General features: G+C 33.8%; 1 protein-coding gene across 1 annotated transcript in view; it reads right to left on the minus strand.

The window, feature by feature from the left end:
* The window catches only part of SPAG16 (sperm associated antigen 16), a 777122-nt gene that overhangs the window by 619892 nt on the left and 129977 nt on the right, over nt 1-27253 (minus strand). The window contains exon 10 of the mRNA XM_010960056.3: nt 15027-15154. Coding sequence (XP_010958358.3) covers nt 15027-15154 — 128 coding nt within the window. The remainder of the gene's footprint in view (nt 1-15026; nt 15155-27253) is intronic.

Genomic DNA, 27253 nt, shown 5'->3' on the forward strand with positions numbered 1-27253 from the left:
TCTCATCATTTCTGTTGGATTACTTATACTGAATTCACTAAGGACTATCTAATTTTCTAATCAGCCTCTTTAAAATCCTCATATTATTGAACTCTGCAGAAGATCGGCTGCTCCATCTTTTCAAATCTCTTCTCTCTTGGATTTTGTGATACCATTCTGCCCTGGCTATTTATCATTTTCACAGTCAACCTGCCTGGCCTCTGTTCACTACTTCTTCCTTCCTTTATAGAATCCTGATTTTGTCCAGGTATTCAGCGCTCCCCTATATAGCAAAATGTCTTGTGACCAAAGCTGTAAGGGAAGACTTAACAGCCCGTGGTTAGAAGAGAGGATTTCTTTCCTTTTCCTGCTGGATATACATTTGCTGCTGCAATCATTTCATAAACATGAAGGAAATAAGCCTAATTACAAAACAGAAAAATGACAGGACAGAGATTTTGCTATGTGCTTACTAACCTCAGCATATATTGCCCAGTTTCCCTTGCAGTTAACTCAGTATCATGCAACTAAGTTCTGGAGGTGTGTAACACTCCCAGCGCTAGCCATGAAACCCTCATGGGAAAATTTCACACTTTTTTCATACTTTTCAGAACCTCAAAATTCATATGTTAAAGAATGCCAGAATTACAAAAATAGACCTAAGTCTTTGAGATTTCCTGAATCAACACTTGGAAAAGAGATGCTCAGGAAAGCTATCCAAACAGGAAAATCTCCATTAACCAGGTTTGAAAGAGAAATAAACTTACCGTACAAGGCCCTGAACCTCAAATTGCCTAAGAACATATCTAAGAATGGAATGTTGGAGGCAGAGATATGAAAGAGACATTTGCAGAGCTCGTAGGTCCCTTTCCTCAAAGTGCTGCATACAACGTAGAGAATGATTAAGCCACATTTATCATACTACATATCTGGAGTAGAATCAATAAATGTATACCACCTTATCTGAAAGTCTAGTTTATTTGTTGTGTAAATTACCTTCTTCCCCGTTTATATGCATTTCTACATATCACTGACTTTTCAATGCCATTGAAAATTTGTTTCATCGTTGCAATAACAGATTTTAGCTGTGACTTTTCTATATTAATAGCCATTTTCGCTAATCAAGCTAAAACATAATCTGTACTTCTCTGAAACAAGAACGTAATAGTATTTTATCTCATTTTCTCCTAAAGGGAAAAGAATAATTGCACATCTGTAATGTTTTACTGGGCTTCACAAGGAAAACTGAATTTGGAATCATATGAGTACAAATATTTTAATACAAAATAAACATTTGGAAAAATACATAATACATTTATATTTCCTTATTTATAGATTAGTTCCTCTATTTTATATAGCCCTAATCTATTACTTTATATCTATCAAAGATGAGACTAGAATGAACATGAGACCCTAGAGGAAATACAGTACTGTACTTTTGAAAGGTAAGAACTATCAACAGAATAATTTAAGCTTGATGGTAGAAACATTTTAATTTAAAATATAGTTCTAGGAAAATATTACTATATCAAGGATAAAAAATCTCAGAGGAAAACTAATCATAATACAAAGGCCCTTTCTAAGCAGTAACAATCCATTCCAATGTGCTTCAGGGTTAAACAAAAATAAAAAATAAAATAATAATTATTCAGTAGAAGAACCTAATATTTATTTTCTTAGATCAAATATTTTAGAGCCAGTTTACTTCAAAATGCTACAACCAAAAATGCAGGATTATAGTTCAAAAAGACACCAAGTGATTTATTTAACTACATATATTTTCTGTATCTGGAAACAATGGTATTTTCTCTCAAACTGGCCTTCAAATTATGTTAGCTTTTTTCATTTATACTTTAAAAGTGGTGGCATTTGAAAGTCATTCCTGCTCAAAAAATCCAGACCCCTACCTGGCTGTCTATCCTGGTTTACTTGACATAAGAAGTCAATAACATCATATGAAAATGTTCTCTCCAGTCAGCCTGAATATAAGTCAATGTGTAAACATCTGAATACCAAATAGGACAGCTTTGTGTGAAAGAGAAAACTTATTAAAAATAAGTTGAGCTTTGAGGCTTAAACTATAAAGAAAAGAAATACAGTGCTATAAAGGGAATAATGTAGATTATTCTCTGGGTATCAGAGAAGCTCTTTCTGAGGTAGTGACACAAATTGAACCTTGAGTGATGGGAAAGAATTAGGGGAAAAAATAACTAACTAGGAAGAGAGTCCCACTAGAAACTGAACCCTGCCAGAATCTTTATCTTGGATTTCTAGTACCTACAACTATGAGAAATAAATTTCTGTTGTTTAGGCCTTCCAGGCTATGATATTTTGTTACGACAGCCTGAGCAAATGAATATATAACAATAAGCAAGTGGTGAGGTCCAGCTATAATAACTACAGAACATACATTTCTAATCCCTGATCTCTAACAAATAGCCAAGTAAGGGTTATTTTCAGTTACATATACCCAGAGTCAAATATATTCCATAGCATGTTGTTTTTTTCCAGATAATTATTTTAATTATTTTATTTTAGTTTACTGTATTAAATATATATTTTAACTCCTTTAAATAATTTTTAACAATGCTAACAATACTACGGTACATTTCTCTTTTATTTCTCTAGGTTTGTATAAAATCAGGACATTTCTTAATTCCTTAATCTAATAAGGTAAAATAATCAAAAAAATTCTTTCTAAGTTTTAAACCTCATATGACTATATTCCTCAGTAAACCCTGAAAACTTCTAAATATAAAATTCTTCCATCTTGAAATATGAAATACTCCTTACCAAAAATTGTAAATTTTTTATCTGTAAAATTTTCCTAATAGAAGTGATATAATTTGCCATTCTTTTCAGACCTTTAAGTTACTTATTATTAAATAAACATATTTAGAATTAACAACATGCTAGGTTATTTTCAAATTTTAATTCATTTAGACATCATAACAGCTTTTGAGGTATATAATAAAATAATGAGGTAGGTATAATAATAATTCTGATTTGGGAGGGATAGAGGTAAACAGAGATTAAATAACTTGCCCAAGGTTATAGGGCTAGTGCAAAAAAAAAAAAAAATAGGTTAAGTACCTTGCCCAAGGCTACAGGGTTAGTATGTAGTAGAACCACAATTTGAACACAGGCCATCTAGCACTGGCATCTGTCATCTTCACCTATATTGTTTCCCTAAGTTTACACTTTTTAATTTAAAAAATTTCAAACTAATTGGCAATACAGATGAAGCAAACACACAAGAATCAATAAAGAGTAAGATATATCCTGAAATCTCAGATTCCTTCTCTGTAAAATGGGTAAATATCAATACCATATTAAAGAATGTCTAATAAGGATTAAAAGAGACAGTATGTGAGAAATCTTTAGCAGTGTACTTGGCTCAACTCAATAAATATTCTCTGTGATTACTCTCACATCAGCATCACCCAAGATTTAAGATCAAATGTTAGTTGACTGATACAGTAAAGAGAAACTAGTAAGCTAGTTCATAAACTACTATTTTATTTATTAGCCTATTATTTCAAAATTTAAACTTTCAGCTAATTGACACTGTGGTAGGGTCAAACATTAAAAAATAAATTATTAAGTGCAGCTTCTTGTGTAAAGGTAAAACTTTTGAAATGGGAAAAAAAATACATACTGTGTACAACTCCAGGGTAAAAGCCATGCGTTAACATAAAAAAATCATCTTGGAAATGCCCAGCTAAACAAAAACAAATTCATGTAATTCTTAAATGACTTTGGTTAATAGCCTAAGACTTCATTCATTTGGACTAAACTGGTACCTAAATCTGTGACAACAATTTTCAGAATTTCTCTCTAGTTGGTTTTATTTTAAAAAGAAAAATAGATAAATCCCAAGATAACTAGCAGCAAAGATTAAAATCAATGACATTAGTTTCCTAGAATAACTAAGATTCAGTATAATTAGTCCAATATCTATTTTCAAAATCTACAAAGGGATTACAAATAGATATATCTCCTCTATCAAACACAAAAGGAAAAATATATATATTCTATATTATGTACTAGACAACTAGGTTTACATGTACTGAAGTATGCTCCCCCTCCTCAAAAGAAGTTCTCAAAATGACCACCAAGAAATTGTGATGGATTCATTTCTCAATCTTTCCTTCTATTTAAATACATAGAGCAAGTCTTAAGACATGCAACATTTGGCTTCCTCTAAAGAGAACTGCTGACATTAAATGGCAGTTTCTGAGAATATTTTACATTAGAAAATATTGTAAGTAAAAATGGAAATTTTAGAAATAGATGTAACTATTTTCCAAGTATTTTTCGAGTGATATGTTGGTTGTTTGGGTTTCCTTAAGCAAAAATGTAAAGCAAATGCAGGTAAATTCTTCCTATTCCAAGATGACAAGTTCTCAAGCAGTTAACATTTTCAGTTTAAGAAATGTTAAATATTTTTAGTAAATCAAGGTAAGTGATTATTACCTTGAGAAATGTTTGATACTAGCCCGGTTTAACATAATATTGTGAAAGTTATAAAATCTACATGGTGTCAGTGGCAGCTTCAAGAACTGTCTCAGATACAACAACTTTAAAAGGTTTAATCTAGAATTTCATATTGAGATCAGAAATTTACGGTTACCTTTTTCTTCTGGGAAGGGTCTGTCTCCCTTCCCCAGAATCACTCATGTATTTGTTCAGAAAAAAATCTGCATTCGATATCATAAACCGTATTTCTCATTACCCTTGGCACATACAGTTTAAACATTCCTCCATCTTTGCAGACATTGTTCTGATGTGATTCGAAGCTGGAGCTGTTTGGAAATTAGGAGGCCTATATCCTTCCTCAGGTACCCATGAGCTTCTTCTGAAGAAAATATTCAGAAAGAACACACTGGACAAATGCAAACTATTTAATCTCTACTCTCAGATTTAACAGATGGACCCCTTTTGCTCCTAAAATTCCACCCTAATGCCTAAAATGACATCAATCCTCCCCCATCCATTTCTTCTAGGCCCACAGTCAATAATTGGGTCTCTATGTCTTAATATTGAAATAATAAATAGAAACCCAGAAATCAGTCGAACTCTCTCTCACTCTCCCACCATTTTATCCCCAATGTTTACAACAGTTTGACACATGGTAGGCATTTAATATACCGTTATTGAATGAATAAAGAAATTGAATGGGAAAAAGCCTGTTTGTCCCAATTCAAAACCACTTGATCTCCTCTCACGTATAGCTCCAGGTATTAGCAATGTGATATAATCATGTCCTTTCCTTGACCAAATCAATGCCCCTTGTTCTCAGGTGTGATCTAATTGGAAAAGAGAGGAAATTTTTACTATATTTTACTCCCCCTAGCCTCATATCCACAACATTCATATGTCAAAGGTACCTGGAATGCCTAATTTTCCTTCTCATGTATTCTTTATCAATTAAAGAGTTTTAAGTTCATGGAGACATTCTAGAATTGGCAGTAGATACTAAATTTATATTTGTTGTTGAATTCCTCCATAAAAGCATTATGTAGGTCTGTCAGATATATCCTCACTTCTAAAATGGCAAACAATCTGGAATATAGTTGCCAAGAATATACAGTTGGACAGGGAAGCAATAGATTTGGGAGATGACTGAGAGAAAGCCCAGGTTCCGGTCACCAAGGTCAGAGTTAAAAGTTAGTTAGCTGGCAGGTATCAGAAACAAATTAAGGAGGCCAACTAGGTGAGGGGAAAGCAGAAGAGTCAGGAATCCTGGAAGAGTCTTAGGAATACTTTAAAAAGTCAGATGCGGGAACTGGGAGGAGAGAGTATAGATGAGAATGGGGGACTGACTGTTGAGGACACAGACAAGGAAGACCAAGAAAAGCAGGAAGTCAGGCAAAGAAGGCAGTCTGTGCTAAAGGGGCCTCTTTTACATTTCCTGCCGAATGAACTGGGCCTTGAGAGCACGACGGAAGTAGCTCCAGTTTCTGTGAAAGTACCATTTATGCTAATCTATTCACATAGAATTTGCAACTTATGGCTATGAATGTGAGTAGAAAAATTATATCACATTCACCAAAATCACTGCATATTTAAGCCAAATTAAATTTAAAGGACAGGGTGACATCAGGTGACACCTAAATTTTAAGTGGATAAGATATTTTTTAAAGTTGGCTCTAGAACTATGACTGCACACAATATTTTCATTCAATCCATGCATTCATTCCTTGAACACACACCAAACACCACTGATATGTCAGAGGCTATTCAAAATGAGATATGGTCTGTCCCCTCAGAAGTCCTTGTTGAGAGTTTGGGAGACATAAACACATAAATAAATGTTTGGGATTCAAAAGAAACTCTTCTTTGTGCCCCTTTATTATATTACACATCTAGTATCTAGAGAACAGAATGCTCTGATTTGTAGCTGGGGGTTTCTTTAGGTTGCTTGATATTTGCAAATAGAAAAAAGAGTGAAATGCATTCCAGTCAAAGGAACATGATCCAAGACATGAATACGTGAAAAGACTTCACTGAGTCTGCAGCATAGTTGTACAGATGCAAGGAGTACAAGAAGGGCTAGGAAAATAGGTTGGAGCTAGATTGGAAAGAACCACATGTGTCTGGAGGGCTTCAAATATAAATTTTAAAGCAGACACAAGATATCAGATCATTTTAGAAAGATAATTATAATGGCAGTAGAGAGGATAAATTTAAGTCGGAAGAACAACTGGAGGCAGAGAGACCAGTAGGAAGCTGTTGGGGGAGCCTAAGTGACAGGTGATGGACTGTCAGAAATGAATAGCTGCACAACACATTTTGGAGAGAGAATACACAGCCTTAAGTGACTGACTGAATGTGACAGTGGGTGGTTAGGATGACTTAAGATTCACAGATCATCTTAGGTGACTACGTAGATGATAATGACACAAACCAAAATGGGAGAAAGAAGAAAGTGAGGGTGGAGGGGAAGAGGATGGTAGAAAGAGGGAACTGGCTTTGAAAACTGCTAAGTCTGAGGTGCTTACAAGACATGCAAGTTGAAACGTCCTGTTTCATGAGGTACTCCGCATTAACAGCGACTGGCCTGGGAAAATGTCAGTAGTTTTAAATTCAAGTCGACTTCAGAACACAAATATTGTTACATATGTTGGATGCATAAATCTAACAAAAAACTTTATTACTTACTCTTAGATTATAAAACTCTTGATATGAAAAAAATAATAATATAAAATGAGCATGGCATCAACATCCTAGTCATGGCCACATAAAAAATTGCCAAAATTGGTTTAAACCTACTGGTACAAGCACTAATGTTTATAACTCATTCACCATATAATTGTGAACAGCGAAAGAAGCAAATTATTAGATCCCATTCCACATACATCGACTTGATCATGGATCGAAGACAAGGTCTTGGCAAGGTTAGGTGAGGTGCTCCACCAAGTAATGACAGAAACTGATAGAGCCACTGATTACTTGTAATTCATCAAATCTTGCCATCTCTAATTATTTAAACAGAATTATTAGTATATGTGTGAATGTGATATAGTTTGAAACACTAAATTGTTAAAAAGAAAAATGTTTGTTGATGCTCGTCCTAAACCATCTTCCCTGACTGTATTACAAAGATTAACCTTTGCTTTTAACTTCCATCTCCCTTTCTATTATACAGTAGTTAATAGGAAATACTAGTAAGCAGCTAAGCAAGAAAGTAGAGTGAGAGATAGTTTCCACATTTACTGGAAAATTATTATTGCATTGTCATTCCATGGAACTCTGACTTGCTTTATTATAATAATACACACCAGAAAAAGTTTTATGCAAAAACTTAATGACTTCTGTTTTTCCAAAAAGTGAAACTATGTCCTAAGGGAGACTACCATAGTTTCATTTTTACCGACCTTAGTTATTAAGTGGGATTTTTATGCATTGTTGGTGTTACACATAATTGCTATATGTAATTATAATATGTCCAACAATGCCTTCTTGTAGGTCACTGTGGTTATTATTATGGCTCTAGATAATTAAAAGAGTGAAAAACTATTATAGCCCCAGAAGGGCAACTGTTGATCTCCCTCTGAGTCTACAAAACCCTGGAGTTGAACATGCTTTGTGCATCATCCGTGACCAATGAAAAGGCCTTTCTGTAATTTTAGCTGTAAGTCAACCCCAAAACAAATCAAAACACGTTCTGGAAGATGACAGCTGCTAAACAAATCTAAAGTGCCTAAATAAACTTGGTTTGAAGCAGAAGACAGATACATGCAAGGACACTGAACACAATCTGAAATAAATTGAAAATCTAATCTCCTAATTAGATGATGTATTTATTCATGGAACACACTCCAAAAAGATAAATGGGTCATAAAAGTGTATGTTTATATTTATTGTAAATTCACGTACCTCTTCCATCTTAAAAGATTCTGGCATAAATTTCATCACCATTTAATGCAAGCTAACTGAATACCTTAAAACTTTGATAGTAAACTAAAAAACCAGCAGAATATATCTTTACATTATAGAAGATATTTTAAATTATTCAGTACACTACTTATAAGTAATGATTACAAATATTTTTATCTACATATAATTATTACTCTTCTAAGGAGAATTTTCTTGAAGCTTCAAGAAACCATAAGTTCTTTTTCTTTGATAATTCAAAGTTTGAATATACATTTTGCTCATTTGTTTGGGGAGAAAAACATAAAAATTACAGTATAACTTAAGCTTATTGTAAATATACATTTAAAATACCAAATTTGTACTTATAAAAATGATTCATTATTTAACTTGGAAACTCACACTTTAAAATATAGTAGTAGTTTCTTATAAACATATATAATTTATAGCTAAAACAAGAAGACAAATTAAACTTTATATTGACTCATGTTAAAAAAATACATTTCTATAATGCCCATTTTTTAGCATCAGAAGCTACTTGGTCACTTTTTCTTTATTTCTGGTGCTGCTTCTATGGAAGGGCATGGAATCGTACTGACATGAACCTAATCACTTGCCACACAGCACACATAGTTGTGAATTGTGTTCATAGCACAGCCTAAGGGATCACACTCACATCTAAGTACACCTAAAAGTTGAATAGGCATTGCGAACTTTAACACGCCCAACCTCCATTTGCTCTGACCAAAAACTTTGGAGTTTTCCTTAAATCCTCTCTCACCCTACAACTAGCCTCTCCAAAAATCTTGTTTACTCTGTCATCAAAAAATAAAAATTATGTTATATACCAGAAACTGGCACATTGTAACTGACTATAGTTCAAATTAAAAAAAAGAATCTTACCACTTAGGCTCCATAACACTAACATCCTAGGGCAGAAAATCTGCCTAACTCTCTTGAATGACTGAAATAGTTCCTAACTAGTCTGCCAGCTTCTACCCTTAACCCTCATGCCAGACTAATTTCCTCACAGTAGTAAGAGTATCTTATTGTTACATAAAGCCAAACTGCATAATTCTTCTCAAAATGTTCCAATAGCTTTCCAGCCTTCTCAGAATGAAATTCACAGTCCTCTTTACTACGATCTGTAAGGCCCTAAGTCACACTCCCTTTGGCCCGCAAGTACCTCCTCCTCTTCTGCAAGCTCACTGACTCTGTTTATGCGGGCCTCTTTGTTGGAACATTCTGATGTGCTCCCACCTCAAGGGATTTTGCATTTGCTGTTCCCCCAACTCTAATTTTCTTCCTTATTCCTTGCTTGTCTCACCTCCTCACCCTTCAGGTTTTCATTACATGTCACCTTCAGAACAGTCCTGGACACTTGTGTTTAAACCTCAAGCCACTCTGTACTCTAATTCTTTCTGTCTGCTTTAGGTTTCCCTACAGCACTTACGGGCATCAAGCATACTGTAGCATATATGGGTTCATTATTCGTTTATTACTTCTTTCCTGCAACAAATATAAGCTCCCTGGGAACAGATTTCTTTGTATTTAGTTAATTGTCCAGAATAGTGCCTGATAAATGCTTAATAAATTTTTGTAGAATAAAGGAGCCAATGTGAAAGTACCTTCAGTCTTTTTAAAAAAGAATTTTGTTCATCTTATATGGCCTAACTAATCTATTTTCACAAAAATATAGTGCATTATTAGTCAGGGAAACTAAAGTAGTACCTCAGGCAAAACTTAATGAAGGTTGGGGAACTCTCCAAGCAACATATGACCCAGGGATCCAAGCTCCTTCTAAGCATGTGGCTCATCACTTTCAAAGTCCTCTGATTCCAGCTATGAGGATGAAGATGGAAAGAGCAGAGAGAATGTAGGCAGAAGTCTTAGGGGTTCAGCCTAGACATGGTATACGCTCGCTTTGGTCAGAATTAGTCACACGGTTTAACTCACTTCAGAAACCTGGGAGAGAAAATCTTCCAAAGGGCCCAGGGAGGAGGAAACTGGGCATCTAGCCTGTCTCCGCCACCCATAAACTAGGAAAACACTAAGATTTCATGTTCTTTTTTATTTTTATAAAATACTTTAAAATTTATGCTGCATATCTACTGAAAACCATGATGGAAATAAAGTAGAATGATAGGATTTCAAGTAACTCGAGGAGTGAGGAGTGAAAAATTAGTTACCTATTTCAGGAACTGCCTCTCCAAGGAGGTGACATTTGAGCTGAGATTTTAGAGATAAGAGTGAGCCAAACATGCACAAATTGGAGAAATAACAGCACAAGTAGAGGAAGGAGCTAGTGTAAAGATCTAGGGGCAGGAATAAGTGTGGCAGGTTTGCAGAACAGTAAGAAGACAGGGTAGCTGGTGGTACTGGGCAAGGGATGGTGGGAGAGCCTGTGGTCAGTACAGCAGGAGGCAGGCAACAGTCTCAACCTGCACAGCCCGGTAGGTTGCAGTAAGAAGCTTGGATCTTATTTGAAAACAAGGGGAAGACATTATCCTACTTAAAGCAGGGAATCATCATCTGATTTACATTTTTAAAAGATCTGTTTGGCTATTGTGAAGTGAGTGAATTATTGTGGGGTAACATGAGGTGAATTAGTAGGCTTTTGCAACAGTATGAGAGATGGCCATAGTAATATAGAGAGAAGTGGAAAACTGTAAGTACATTCTGGGGGAAAAGCCTATCAGACTTACTCTGAGATTTAATGATGGGAATTGTGAGGTGAGAGAATGAGTAATCAAAATGACTCCTAGGCTTTTAGCTTAGTAAATTCACATAAGTTCACATTTTGCTTTTTCAAAAATGGGGAATATTAGAAGAGCCAGGTTTCTGAGGGAAAACAGGAGTTCTTCCTGAACATGATAATTTGGAGGAGCCTGATAGATATTCAAGCTCAAAGGAGACGGCAGTGGTAGTGATATCCCCAAGGGGATTATCAATCTCCGGAGAGGATTTGAAAAATGAAAAAGGAAGAGGCCACTTAAGAAAGTGTAGATAGTGAAGAGATGAAACTGTGAGGCTGAACCGGGGACCATCTGTCAACCAGAAATATGGCAGAAGAGAAGCAGCCTGCCAAGGAGACGTTGAGCAGACAGCCTGGGAGTCAGCAGGAAGACCAGAACCATACAAATAATGGGAGTCAGGAGAGGAAAAGCAAGGTGGTGCACTGTACTGACTGCAGCTGAGAGGTGAAGAAAATGAGAAGACATAAGTGACCACTGGTGGTGGGCATGGAAGCAGCAAATGACTGACAAGACTAGTTCTAGAGCAGAGGAAAGGAAGGGAACTCCACCACCAGTGGGGAGAATGGGAAGACCAAGTGGAGGCTGTTGGTTCAGTCAGTACTTCTGCCAACCTTTTTTCTTTTTTTCAGTGAAAATGAGCACAGCAGGTTCTGGGGAAACAGGATAGATTTGGTAGAGAGTTGTCTGGTCAAGAAAAAAAATCTTCTTTTTAACTAATGGGAGTTACTGAGGATATTTTCTAGGCTGATGGGGACCAGCCTGCAAAAGTAGGAGGAAGATATCTATCTAAATCAGAACTTAAAAATTCTCTTAACTTATCTGATTTAAAATCCTTCTGGTTCTTCAGCCTATGAAATTGCACTCCATAAAAATGCAAATTAGTGAGACATTAAGAATTTTAAAATTATCTGGAATTTAATATGCATTTATTTTATTATGACCCCGTTACAAAAACATAGTAAAAGTACCTTTTAACAAATCTGTTTTTTCCAGGGAAAGAACATATAATGAACAAATTCTGCAATTAAACACAATCTAATTAATTATTTTAATATTCAAGTTTAAAACAATTATCCCAGGCCATGCTTGTTAGGGGAAAAATAGATCTTAGCCAAACTCAAAGGTCATATAATTGTATGTTACTGGAGAACTCATATGCTTAAGTGTAAAAATAAAAATGACTTCATCCGTTATTGTCTTTAAAATAATGTGCGGCTTAGCCACTGTTTTATGGTTTACTTTTAAGTTAACCAGACCTGATACAAATTCTTTCTCTCTGGTTCTCAAGGTCTCTGAGCCTCATTTGTGTGTGTGTATATGAGAGAGGGGGGAGTGTGTGTGTGTGTGTGTATGAGAAAGAAAGGGAGAAGGGAGGAAGGGGGAGGGAAAGAGAGAGATTGAGAGGGGAGAAAAATGGGGGGGGGGGGAAGTAGCTGAATCCTGGCATTTACAGATGCTTAGTAAACAGTTTATTGTTATTACTGATATTCTTTCATTATCATTATCATTACTATCATTGTTATTTTGATAAAGTTAAGGAACCTATACACCATAGAAAAGGAACTTTATCCCACTGACAATAATTGAAAAACTAAATAAATTCATAGTTACTAATAAAATAAAAAAATCCTTTTTTAATTCTTTAAAGAAACATGAGTCAATAAACATATTATTAAAGGCCTATAAAGTCCTGTGTGTTCATGTGGGGTGGGATAAGTGGGTGATTCGGTTTCAAAATTAAGAACAGAGAATATGAAATTATCTGAGAAACACTAGAAATTTACAATTGAATTTTATATTATGGCCAGTTAAGGACTGTTGGTATAGAATAAGAGTACAGAGAAAGCAGTAGAATAAAATAAATGGGAGAAACAAACATGTGACCAAGAAGAAATGGGGGTATAAGGAAGCAAAAACTGAGGTAAACTGGAAATGAAGAAGACAAGCAAAAAATAAAGTAAAATGAAACAAAAGGCCCAGGTAAATGAGTTGTCCTAAAGTCACAGCTTAATCCTCCTTTGGGGTATCACTAAAAGAATAGTGATTATTTTTCCTACTACTGATTCATTTTTTTACTGCCTAACTCATAATGCTAGAATTTTATCTTTTAATGGGCTAAGTAGCAAAAATTACGACAGAGAAATTATTCCCTGGGTTGCAGTAGCAGTTACCAGGGCAGGTGTTTTTCCAAAGGTTGCAAATAAATTAAGCAGAAGTCCAGATTTTGTCTTTGACTAAGAGTTAAATGTTTCCCTCTTTCTCTTCCCCACATTTTCATTTAATAAATGCTTTCCTCTTATCCTCCACTTAATCATTGCATTGATCAATATTTCCCACTCTCTCTGTAAAACACTCGCAGCACCTTGACTGCTCAGAGCTCCCAGGCCACACACCAGTAGACCAGCAAGGCTACTCCCACCAGCAAGTTCATGATTACAAAGAGTCAAAGGAGTCTGTTACTAAACCTCATAAACCAGTTGTGTTTCCTATTAAAACGCAATTAAAAATTAATCAAGGTGATGAAATATGAGTGTGATATGGAGAACTGCTGTCAATGCAAATTAAATTAATGCTACAGAAAGGTGAGGAGATCATCATCTGAGTGTCTGACATTCTTGTTTCAGATTAAGGAAATCATAAAATTGTAACTGTTAGTGATACATTATTGGTATAGCTTATACCAGAAATACGATGTAGAATTCCAATCAACAGTCACTTAGTCAAAGAAAAAGCCATGGCCTTACATCAAAGACTGGCATGTGAATGCAAATGAACTATTTTAAGCTGAAATAGAATACTTAAGGTATGAATGTATCATTATTATGTTTCCTTTTATAACAGAACTTTTCAATTCATTAACCTACTGGTTTGGTCATGGCGGATAAGATCTCATCTGCTGTGCTCTTAGGTAAGGTGCCATAGACAATATTCTTGCTACACAAAAATAATCAAACAGGGTTTAGAAGGTAAATTACACACACAGTCATCAACAGCAAGGGAAACTTTGCAAATGAAAAAACAAAACCCACCACAGATAAATGTATGTTAAGTTATTAGAGTTGATTAACATCCTATTCTGAGATATTTGTCCTCATTACGTATAACAGAAGCAGTTACATAATGTTTGCCTTACCTTTTGTACAGATATCAGATTTCTTGAAGACCAATATATATATATATTGGGGTTATATTAACAATTGCAAGAAAATAATATTACTTACCTAAACAATGATCAAAATGATATATCCACAATTATCTGACTAATAAAAGCTAATCACCTAACTAAAATTTAATGAACCATAGAACTGTATGATAGAATGTATAGTTACAGATTCCCCACAGAAATACTTTTCTTAAAAACTATGAATAATAGTAGTATAAATTTTACAAGATTTAAAATAAATTTCCTATGAATGTAAATAGGCAATTCATAAAATAATGCATTTTAATAAATACCAAATAATAAGTTTTTTCTTTAAACTGATGTGGTTATGGTTCACAAAACTATGGTCCTCACAACAAAACATAACAATTTGTTAATGAGAAAAAAATACACTGGTAAAATTGTAAGTAAAATAAACAAATGAAATGCATGGTTACTGAGATCTTATTTTTAAAATAAATCCTACAAAACTGTCTAAAAATGGTATGTGCTTTATTTTAAGCCAGAACTGCGACCTCTACATTAAATATGCCCAGTAGCGCACTTAGTCTGTACTGCCACCAAGCGCCTAAACCAATTAGTTTTAAGATTCTTGCAGCAGCTATAAGCAGATGCTTCCAGTATTATGAGTAGCAGTTTGGAAAAAGGCTGAGGGCAAACCACTTCGACCATGAATGGCTATAAGAGCATCATAATTTAGGCATGACAATAAAATCTCAAAAGCATTAATAAAATATCAAAAATCCTACCAGCTCACGGGAAGTTCGTGAAGTCTCAATATGTTATTCAGCTTGTAGTCAAATTTTGCTGGACAAATATTTTCTTTACACAAAGACAGATTTGGATTTGGTTGCATATCTGTGGGAAATTCTGAATCCTAGAGAAAAAATAAAGCAAGAGCTCTGTGTAAAATAGACAACTCACTGTACACACTGATACAGTCTTATTTAATATTAAATTATAAAATAAACATTACTTTTATAATCCATCAGAATTTACCTTAAGCCCTTCATTCCTAATTTTAGCTTTGAGAAAATATGCAAAAAGGTAAAATTTTAAATAAGGTATACATCTACTTGCATAGGTCTAAGCTGCATGCTACATGGTAAAAATTATTCATATACATTCCCTTACTGAATTACAATGAAGCATAAAACAGTGTTGTCTTATATTATTGGTCTATTATCATTTTTCAATAAGTTTCCATCCTCAACAGTAACATCAGCAAAATCTGGGATTATTTTTATACTTCTTTTGTCCTCTATAAACAGTGAACTAAAAACATGTTAATTATAATAACAAAATTACATCATTTGCTAATTGTTAATTATGGTTTTATTCTTTAAATCTGAGGACACAGGGCTATTTTAAAGGCACTTACTGAAGGTAAAAGATTTCTGTCATAATCACTTTAAATCTCACATACATTAGAATCCACATCTGTCATGCATTGGTCACTTCCCTCCCCACATGGCAAACTCTAACTAGAGATCAAAGATCATTTTCAGTCCATGAGAAAGTGGTCTCTCCCCAGTGGAAAGAAAACACTCTATGGATAGGACGTAATTAATGATGGATGGATTAATTGTTCTACTTGACAAAGAAAAGGGAGTCATCGATCCACTTACCCTTAACACTTTAAAATTGCCTTTAACAGAGGAAGACATACCATTCATTTGTACACTCATTCATTTATTTAAAAAATATTTATAAGTGCTATTTTACACTAAACATTATTCTAGGCATGGGGAATGCACCAATGAACAGAGCAGATAAGAAGACTTGCCCTTGTGGAGGTTACATTACAATAGATTCTTTAATATATACTCAGGTAGAAAATGATAAAGCCAATTTTTGTGAATGAAATATTTTTCAGATTAACAAAGTATTATACATTCATATAGAAATTTTATGTATTTTATAACACTACAAAGAAAACAATTACTCTTACCACCTAGATATAAACTATTATCACTTGGTTTAACAATTTGTCTGTCTCTCTCCCTCAATTTTTAAAAAATTGGAACCATGTTCTATTATCAACCCTCCATTTTTCACTTAACATTATATCACTGCATTTTTACATTATTTAGTCTGTTTTGAAAGAATGAAGATGCCATATTTTACTTAACATCAGCTATTTCTGTTTCCCTTAAGATTATCAATGCTGTGAATAGAGTTTTCTGTCTACAAATCTGCACTTTACTGATGACATCATTAAGTAGTTCTAGAAGTGTAAATAAATGATAATCCAAATAAAATATTTAACAAAAGACATGATACCTTTTCACAGACTACTCTTCAGAATTGTATGAATTCATATCGCTTCCAGTTAGACAGTACCGTGTACAATTTACCACATCTTTGTGATGATGCACACACACACATACACACATTTAATTATTTCTTTGACTATTACCTATTATTGAGTGTTTATTTCAGGACAGGCATTACTTCCAGCTCTTTCAATATATCACTGACCAGAACAGACAACATTGCCTCCCTTGCGTATCCTGCATTCTAGCATGAGGACATTATGAACAATAAAAATAATAAATACATAAATTATAAGGTAAAAAGTCTGAAAAATACTGTTGCTAATTCATATATAAGGCTGTATTTCCTGTTTCTTCAATTAATTGCTTAGATTAAACTATTTTTGTATTTCTTTTTGTACTTCATTCTTTCTTAACTGTGTATTTTATACCTTTTGTCCATTTTCCTATTGTTGTGATGACACTTCATTTTAATAATACTGTTTGGATTGAAAATGGAGGGAGGGTAAATTACTATTTGAAAAATAAAGCAAGGTGGAGCAGAATCTGCTCTTAATATAATTTTTTGACTACATGGATATATCTAGAACCAAAAACTTACTATCTACAGCAATTTGTATAAGCACTGTTAAACTGATCATCTAATACAATGAGGCCTTTAATAAACCTAATCAACTAGATTGCATAAAACCTAATCAACTATAGAATTTTTGGTACAGCTGAGAAGAATTTGGGAAAATATAATAATAACTGGACAATTATTTAAAAGAAAATTAAAGGCCTAGTAACAGCAATCCTATCTAAACACAGATGCACTTACAGAGGCAAAAGCTAAGACCCTTATAACCCAGCCTGTACACTGAAACATTCCACAAGACGATAGCCAGTAAACTGGCAGGCAGGATCAGTGAAGTAAATGTGGGATATATAAATAAGGAGGAGGTGTAAAGGATACAGGAAGCAAAATAAATCTCAAAACTATTGTTTCAAGCTACATAACCATTATCATTTCTTTGTATTGACAAAGTACACTGGAGGGCAAAAGCTAAACCCTCAGTAACATGCTTTGATAGTTCAGTGGTTCTCAACTCCGGTGAGTACACATTGAAATCACCAGGCAGCTTTTTAAAAAATACCAATACCACCAGGTCCCGCTCCAGACCAATTAATAATCCCTGAAAGTGAGGGTCTGACATTGGAATTTATTTTAAAGAAATCACTGTGAAATAAGTCGGGACTGAAAATCTTGACTTTTCCTTGCAGTTCAGCTCCACCACATACTAGTATATAGATTTAGCCAAGCTACTTTAAAAACTTTCTAAGCTGTATTTTCCATCTGTAAAATATAACCAAAATCATACCAGATTCATAGGCTGCTGTGAGGATTAAATGAGAGAATTTCTGTAAAGCACTGACCACATTAGTTAATCCTTAACAAACATTAGATATATTTCTGTGTTTATTTTTATTATTGCTGCAATTAGTGGCACATGTTAATTTCATCTGATGAGTAAAAAGTGAGTAAATTCATTATGAGTTATTTCATACTCTACTTATTATAAAATATTCTATCTTAACCAAATTGCAGGTTTAAATTCTCCTCAGATATTGATTAAAGCAGACTTCAGTATGATCCCAGCTGTCAGAATCCCAGTTCCATATCTAGTTAACTGCTGGTTATCTCTACTTGTCCCAGGATCAATAATCAAAGGAGTTCTTGCTTCACTGGCCTGCCAGTTGGGATTAAATACAAACTTGTTGCTTATATTCACAGGATGCAAGACCAGATGGGTAACTTTCTCTCCATTTCAGTGACATATCAGTTAGGCATCTTCTGTATCTATCCTGATTGGGAAGCCAATTATCTATTTGGCCTCCTTCCACATGAGTCTCTTGGGTACACAGGCTCTGTATCTATGCCATTTGACTTGTGTCTGATTCTCCATCTTGTTCATTGCTTTCCATTGAGCTAACATGCATGGGAATTACGCATGAACTGAAGCTCAAAATTACTCACTCAATATTTAAGTGTTTACTCTGTATCAAGCATCAGGTTAGTTACCATACCACAAATATAAGTAAAATACGTTCCTTTCCATTACAAGCACTCACAGTCTTATTAAGGAACAACATAAATGAAAAAGAAAAGCTAGAGTAGAAACATGCAAAAGATACTATGGTGAAGGAATAAGCAATAAAACTAATGGAATGAAACAGATAAAATTATCATTAATTACATATATTGTGATTACATTGATAGATAATAGAGATAGAAAGACAATGTGTATGAAGCCACATGGGAAAAGGAACTATTAAGAGGTCATATTACTACAAATGTACTACAAATTATAAATTATAAAAATTAGTAACCTTCATATATACAATGAGTGAACACAATATATAAAAGAAAAATATTCTATTAAATCTAGCAACAATATGATATAAAGTACCTAATGAAACACTAATAAGAAATGTACTAAACCTGAAGAAAGATATTACACTCTATTCGGAGACTTAAAGCAAGGTCTGATTTAATATGGATACTCCATGGACTCAGAACATCTACTGATGAACTTCTTAAGAAGTTTCACTTAAATATTTAATTCAATTCAAATAAAAACTTTGGTGGGAATTTTCAGAAACCTTGGAAAATCAATCTAAAATTAATCTGGAATAACAAACTAGGCAAAATTGCTTTGACATTCATAATTTCTCCATTTTACACTTGAGAAAACCAACTTATAGTAATTAGTTCAAATACAAGCAGAAAGTCTGGTCTAAATGACCCCAAATCTAACAATTTTTCATCTGTTACAAAATGATGACTAAACAAGACCAAATTATTTCTTTAATCATTCAACTATAAAATTGAATAAAGATATAAGTTTTGATAATATAAAAATGCAAACTATTGGCCAAGATTGGAAAAAATATTTTCATTTGGGGTGAGTATAAACTGATTTGACTTTTCCAAAGAGCAAATTTTAAATAGCTAGAGAATAAAAATTGACTTGGCAATTCCACAGCTAGGAATTTGCCTTACAGATGTTCTCACAAAGTTTCATCAAATTATATATGAAAGTATTCTTTTTTTTAAGGTACTTTAGTTTGTTTTTGTGGTTCCTGCTTTTGTTTTCTAATACCCAGCATTCTTTACAATATTAGATATTAAAAACAATCTAATTGTGCATCAATACCTTAATTTATTTAAAAAACATGTACTATTCTCATATACTACCTTAAATAGAATGAGGTAATGCAGCGCTGATATAACCCTAGTGCACCAGTATGGCCTTCTCGGTTGTTAAAATACTGAAAGATATTCATACTACTTAGAAAACAGCTTATACCCTGGGCACATACTCCATGTTCCTCTCACCCCCACCACCACAGCACCTTCTTTGGGTACATCCTTTGCTCCTGACTTATTCACTATGGTTCCCTAATTAAGGTAATGCCTGGCACACCCGGCCTCCAGGAACTTTCTCCTCCCCTATATCCAGCATCCATTCTGACTAATCAGTGCTCATGCTGTAATGGTTGTTAAATATTCTGAATATAATTCTAATTTATATGAAATTATCTTTATGACATAACTATTAATTTTTAAAAAGAAATTTACAAAATAGTATATAAACAAAATTATTCCATTTTTATAAAATAAAAAAGGATCTATATGGGTAAGTGCTAATGTATGTGTGAAACGTTTTCAGAGAGAGACAGAGAAAGAATCTTAAAAGTGGTCACCAGGAAGAGATGGCTGAATAGGAGGATGCGGAGCTCACCAACCCCCATGAACACATCAAAAATACATCACCATGTGAAACAATTCTCACAGAAAACAAGCTGGAGACTGGCAGAAAGATTCTTATATAAACAATACTGTAAGAAAGATCCACACATAGTCAAATAGGAATGGTACAGAAGCAATCAGATCGGGACTTGAGCCCCTAGGAAGGGTCACAGAGTAAGAGTGGGGATACATGGGCTTGGAGACCTTTCCTCAGGAGTGAGCAGTTTGAACCACATATTGGGTGCCCCAGCCCTGGGACCCAGCAACAACAACAACAACAACAACAACAGCAGCAACAAACCCTGAAAAAACAATTAATGAAACAGAGATACAGAATTTACCAGGTAAAGAGTTCAGAGGATTAGAACTCTATTAAAAAGAACCAAACAGAACTGAAAAAATACAATAACTGAAATGAAAAATGCACCAGAAAGAAATAAAAGTGATAAATTACAGTAGGTGATAGAGAGGAACACAGAAGTGATCTGGAAGATAGAATAATAAAAATTACCTAATCAAAATAGAAAAAAGAAAAACAAATTTAAAAAATGAAAGCAGTTTAAGGGATGTCTGTGACAATATCAAGCATATCAACGTTCTCATTATAGGGGTCCCAGAAGCAGAAGATAAAAAAGAGTCAAATATATATTTGATGAAATTATGGATGAAAACTTCCTGAACCTGACAAAGGAAACAGATATAGAGATGCAGGAAGCACAGAGAGTCCCCAAAAAGATATCCTAAAAAGACCCACAGCAAGGCATATCATAATCAAAAGGACAAAAGTTAAATATGAAGAGAGAATTCTAAAGGCTGCAAGAGAAAAACAAAGTCACATACAAGGCAACATCCAAAAGGCTATCAGCTGACTTTTCTGAAGAAACTTCACTGGCCAGAAGGGAAGGGCATGATATATTTAAGTGCTGAAAAGGGAAAACCTGCAAACTATGATACTCCAGCAAACAAGATTATCATTCAGAACTGAAGGAGAGAAAAAAAATTCTCAAACAAGCAAAAACTGGAAGAGTGCATCAATACTAAACTGACCCTAACAGGAATGTTAAAGAATCTTCTCTAGATGAAAAAGAAAAATCTAAAGAACACTTCATAGGAAAAACAATCCCACTAGTAAAGACAAATATATGGCAAAGGCTGTGGACTGACAACTGAAATAAGGAAATACAAAGATTAAAAGGCAATAAATTGTAAAAGCAACTAAACTACAAACAACAGTAAAGGGATAAACATGAAGATGCAAAACAGGGGATCAAAAACACAAAATATAGGAGAGTAGAGTTTTTTTAAAAAGTAGATCTTTTAGAGTATGTTTGAACTTAAATGATTACTGGTTTAAACCAAGTAGATATAGTTATAGGTCAACATATATGAACTTCATGGTAACCACAAATCAAAAGCCTACAATAGATATTCAAAAACTAGAGAAAAAGGAACACAAGCATACCAATAAAGAAAATCAAAGGAAGAAACTAAAAACAAAAAGAACAGAGAAGAACTACAAAAACAACCAGAAAACAGGTAACAAAACTGGGATATATATATACATACCTATCAATATTCACTTTAAATATCAACAGACTAAATGCTCCCTCAAAAACATAGGGTGGCTGATGTGATTTTTAAAAAGATCAATTTATATGCTGCTTACAAGAGACTCACAAGCTAAAGACATCACACACAGACTGAAAGTGAGGGGACAAAAACAGGTATTTCATGCAAATGGAAATTACAAAAGAGCTGGGGTAACAATACTCATAACATACAAAATAGACTTTAAAATAAAGTCTATAACAAAATACAAAGAAGGGTAGTATAAAATAATAGAGGGATCAATAATAGAAGAGGATATAAAACTTACTAACATATGCACTTAACAGAGGAGCACCTAAATATATAAAGCAAATATTTATAGACATAAAGGGAGAAATGGGCAGTAATACAATAACAGGGTATAATAACACCCCACTTACATCAATGGACAGGTCATCCAGATAGAAAATAAATAATGAAATAGTGTTCTTAAATGACACATTAGACCAGTTGAACTTAAATTATCTACAGCACACTTTATCCAAAAACAGCAGAACACACATTCTTTTCAAATGTATGTGGAATGTTCTCCAGGATAGAGCACATGCTAGGTCAGAAAACAAGTTTCAACAAAGGTAAGAAGATAGAAATTACAACCAGCATTTTTTCTGACCACAATGGTATGAAACGAGAAAATAATTACAGGAAAGAAAATGGGAAAAACAAACATGTGGAGACTAAAAAACATGGTACTAAAAAAAATGAGTCAATGTAGAAATCAAGGGGGTATCAGAAAATATCACAGAAATATGAAAATAAAAACAGAACTTTCAAAAATCTGCAGGATGAAGCAAAAAACAATTCTAAGAGGGAAATTTTAAATAAAATTGATAAGCCCTTATAGCCAGACTCATGGAAAAAAAAAAAAGAAAGAAAGAGAGAGTACGCAAATAAACAAAATAAGGAATGAAAGAGGAGAAAAAAAACTAATACCACAAAAAATACAAAAAATCATAAGAGAAAACTATGAACAGTTACATGTCAACAAATTAGACAGTTTTAGAAGAAATGGATACATTTCTAGAAACAATCTTCTAAGACTGAATCAGGAAGAAACAGACAATCACAGACCGATCACAAGTAGTGAAATTGAATTTGTAATTAAAAAAAAATCTCCCAGGAAACAAAAGTCTAGGACCAGACAGCTTTATGGGTAATTCTACAAAACATATAAAGAAGGGGCTAGTACCTGTCTTCCTCAAACGATTCCAAAAAATTGATGAGGAGGGAACACTCTGAAATTCATTCTACAAAGCCACCATTACCCTGATACCAAAACCAGGCAAAGACATTATTAAAAAAAAAAAATTACAGGCCAGTATCTCTGTGAATATAGATATAAAAATCCTCAACAAAATATTAGGAAACCAAACTCAATGATGTATAAAAAGGATCATATGCCATTATCAAGTGGGGTTTATTCCAGGGATGCAAAGATAGTTCATCAGCAAATCAACCAGTGTGATAAACTATAGTACTAAAAAAGGATTAAAAAAATCACATGATCATCTCAACAGATGCAGAAAAAGCATCTGACTAAATTCAACATCCATTCAAGATAAAAACTGTCATCAAAGTTTGTACGCAGGGAACATATCTCAACATAATGAAGGCCACTTAAGACAAACTCACAGCTCAGATTATACTCAATATTGAAAAGCTGAAAGATTTTTGTCTAAAATCAGAAACAAGACAAGGGCGCCTACTCTCACCGCTTCTGTTTAACATAGCGTTGGAAGTTCTAGCCACAGCAACAATACAAAGAAAATAAATAAAAGCCATCCAAATTGTAAGGGAATAAATAAAACTCACTATTTGCAGATGACATGATACTATATATAGAAAACCTTAAAGTCTCCAGCAAAAAATTTATTAGAATTAATAAATGAATTCAGTACAGTTGCAGGAAACAAGATTAAAATACAGAAATCAATTGCTTTTCTATATAGTAATAATGAACTATCAGAAATAGAAAGCAAGAAAAATACCTCATTTAACATCACATCTAAAAGAATAAAATACCATAGGATAAACTGAACCAAGGAGGTGAAACATTTATACTCTGAAACTTGTAATACATTCATGAAGGAAACTGAAGAAGATACAAAGAAATTGAAAAATATCCTGTGTTCACAGACTGCAAGAATTAATATTAAAATGTCCATACTACTCAAACCAATCTACAGGTTTAATGCAATCCCAATTTAAAAACTCATGATATTTTTCGCAGAACTAAAACAAATAATTCTAAATTTTAAAACCCTGAATAGCCAAAGTAACCTTGAGTAAAAAGAACAAAGCTGAAGGTATTGTACTCCCTTACTTCAGGCTATAGCACAAAATTACAGTAATCAAGATAGTATGGTACTGGCACAAAAACAGATACATAGATCAGTGGAACAGCATTGAAAGCCCATAAATAAATCTACACCATATATGATCAATTAATTTACAACAAAGGAGGCAAGAATATATAGTAGAGAAAAAAACACTCTATTCAGTAAGTGGTGCTGGGAAAACTGAACAACTATATGTAAAAGAATGAAATTCTCACATCATATAAAAAACTAACTCAAAATGGATTAAGGAACTAAATGTAAGACCTGAAACCATAAAACTCCTAAAAGAGAACACTGGCAGAACAATCTGACTAATTCATGGCAATGTTTTTATTGGATCAGTCTCCCAAGGCAAAAGAAACAAGCAAAGATAAACAAATGGGACCTATTTAAATTAAAAAACTTTTCATAGCAAAGGAAACATTGACAAAACAAAAAGACAACCTACAGATTGGGAGAAGATACTTGCAAATGATATGACTGATAAAGGCTTAATATCTAAAATACATGAGTAGCTCATACAATTCAATATCAAAAAACCAAACTACCCAATTAAAAATGGGCAAAAGACCTGAAAGTCATTTTTCTAAATAAGATACACAGATGGCCATCAGGCACATGTAAAGATGCTCAACATCACCAATAACCAAATAAATGCAAATCAAAACCACAATGAGCTATACCTCACACCTGTTAGAATGCCTTTCATAAAGTCTACAAATAAATAATGGCAAGGATGTGAAGAAACGGGAACATTTGTACATTGTTGGTGGAAATGTAGATTGGTACAGCCACTATGGAAAACAGTATGGAGGTTCCTCAAAAAACTAAAATTAGAACTACCATATGATCCAGTAATTTTACTCCTGGGTATATATCTAAACAAAACAAAAACACTAGTAGAAAATATACATGCACCCCTATGTTCAAAGCAACACTATTTATAATAACCAAGATATAGACGCAACTTAATTTTCTAGCAGGAGATGGTTGGATAAAGATGATGTAACATAGAATAGAATATTACTCAGCCATAAAAAAGATTAAAAATTTTGCCATTTGCACAACATGGATGGACCTGGAGGTTATTATGCTTAGGGAAATAATTCAGACAGGGAAAGACAAACATCCTGTTATTACTTATATGTGGAATCTAAAAAATAAAACAAACAAATGAATTTGGCAAAACAGAAACAGACTCACATATAGAGAATAAACCAGTGGTTACCAGCAGGGAGAGGAAAGGGTATGGGGAAAAATGGGGGTTGAAGATTAAGAGGCACAAACCATAATATAAAATAAATAAGCCATAAGGATATATTACACAGTATAGGGAATATAGCCAATATTTTATAACAACTTTAAATATAATATATAAAAATATTGAATCACTGTCATACACCTGAAACTAGTATAATATTGTGAATCAACTATACTTAAATAAGAAAGTATTAAAAATTTTTAAATGGGAGGCAGGAGGTTCAGGATCAGAGAATGGGGTGTGATGATGGAAATCGAGTCTACAGTGATGTGCTTTGAAGGTGGATAAAGGGGCCATGAGCCAAGGAATCTATAAGCAGCCTCTAGCAGCTGGAAAAGACCGGGAAAGGATTCTCCCCTAAGGCCTCTCAAAGAAACCCAGCTCTGACCCATCGACTTCAGACTTCCGCCCTCCTGAACTATAAGACAATAAATAAATGGTTTTTTTAAAGCCAAAAGAAAACTAAACCAGTGGTCACCAATGGGTTAGTAAGCAGAAATCAGAGCAAAGGGAATAGAATTCCTTCTTATATCATTCTTTACTGTTTTTATCTTAAGTACGTATTATTTTTATCATAGACGTATTATTTCCTTAAGTTTTCAAATAAAGTAATGTATATAAAGAATCTAGTCTACACATAGTAAATGTCCTTTAATTTGAAACTAGTTTTTTTTTTTTTAAATCATGGCTTAACTGGATATGATATAGTTAAAAACCTAGATTTAAATGACTATTTCAATAAAACAAGTTTAGTAGGTATAGCAGAGACTATTAAGAGCTCTTCTACATTTCACTGCATTGCATTTAAACTGAGTTAAAGATATTGGTTCTGAAAAACAGGATGTGACTAGAAATGATGAGGCCACTTCCAGTCCTAGCCTTCACACATCCCAACACAGTTCACCTCTTCCCTTCTCCTGCCACAGTGACTTTGGAGGACTGTTCCAGATGATGCAGCTACCAGATGGCTACCCATATACCCAAGTCACTCAATGGAGGAGAGCCACACAGAGGAGTCACACCACCCCCAGTTAGAACGAACCTTAGTTGTAAAAGGACTTTTGATTTGTGGGTTTATCCCTTGTAGCAGCTAATGTTTACACTCACCAATATAGTTGAAAATGATGATTCCTAGTCATCATTAAGACATTTCCATTAATTTTTAAAAATACAAAGTTAAAAGGTGAATTTTTAAAAATAGACATTGTGTTAAATAAACACAGCATTAAAATGGATTTTAATGTGATTTTTCTATCCCTGTTCTAAATTCCCATATTGAGAGGAATTAAGCAGAAACAGAGAAGTTTTGTTCAGGCTTTTGTGCCCTCATTATTTCATTCATCACTCAAGTAGTCCACTGCCTGCTGACAAAGTTCACACATCACTACCTAGGGATGACTGACAGCTGACATTATCTGCAAGACTTGATTGAGCTAATTGACATTCATAGTCTAAGAATGAAAATGAAGGTGAGTCAGGGAAAGTCTCCCTTCCTTATTTATGTATTTGTTCAATCGCTTGACCCTTATGTTTGTTTGCATTATTGTCGCTTTTGATTATAGGGAGGATTATACTTGCAAAACGCTGTTTTCACATGTATTTAGGCATTTTTGATCTAATACTTCTAAAGGTATCTAATAATCCTTTGAAGTATCTACTGTATATTATTATATCAAACAAAATAGTGTTGATGTATTTT

This window comes from Camelus bactrianus, chromosome 5 (assembly GCF_048773025.1).
Source record: "Camelus bactrianus isolate YW-2024 breed Bactrian camel chromosome 5, ASM4877302v1, whole genome shotgun sequence".
Lineage (NCBI taxonomy): Eukaryota > Metazoa > Chordata > Mammalia > Artiodactyla > Camelidae > Camelus > Camelus bactrianus.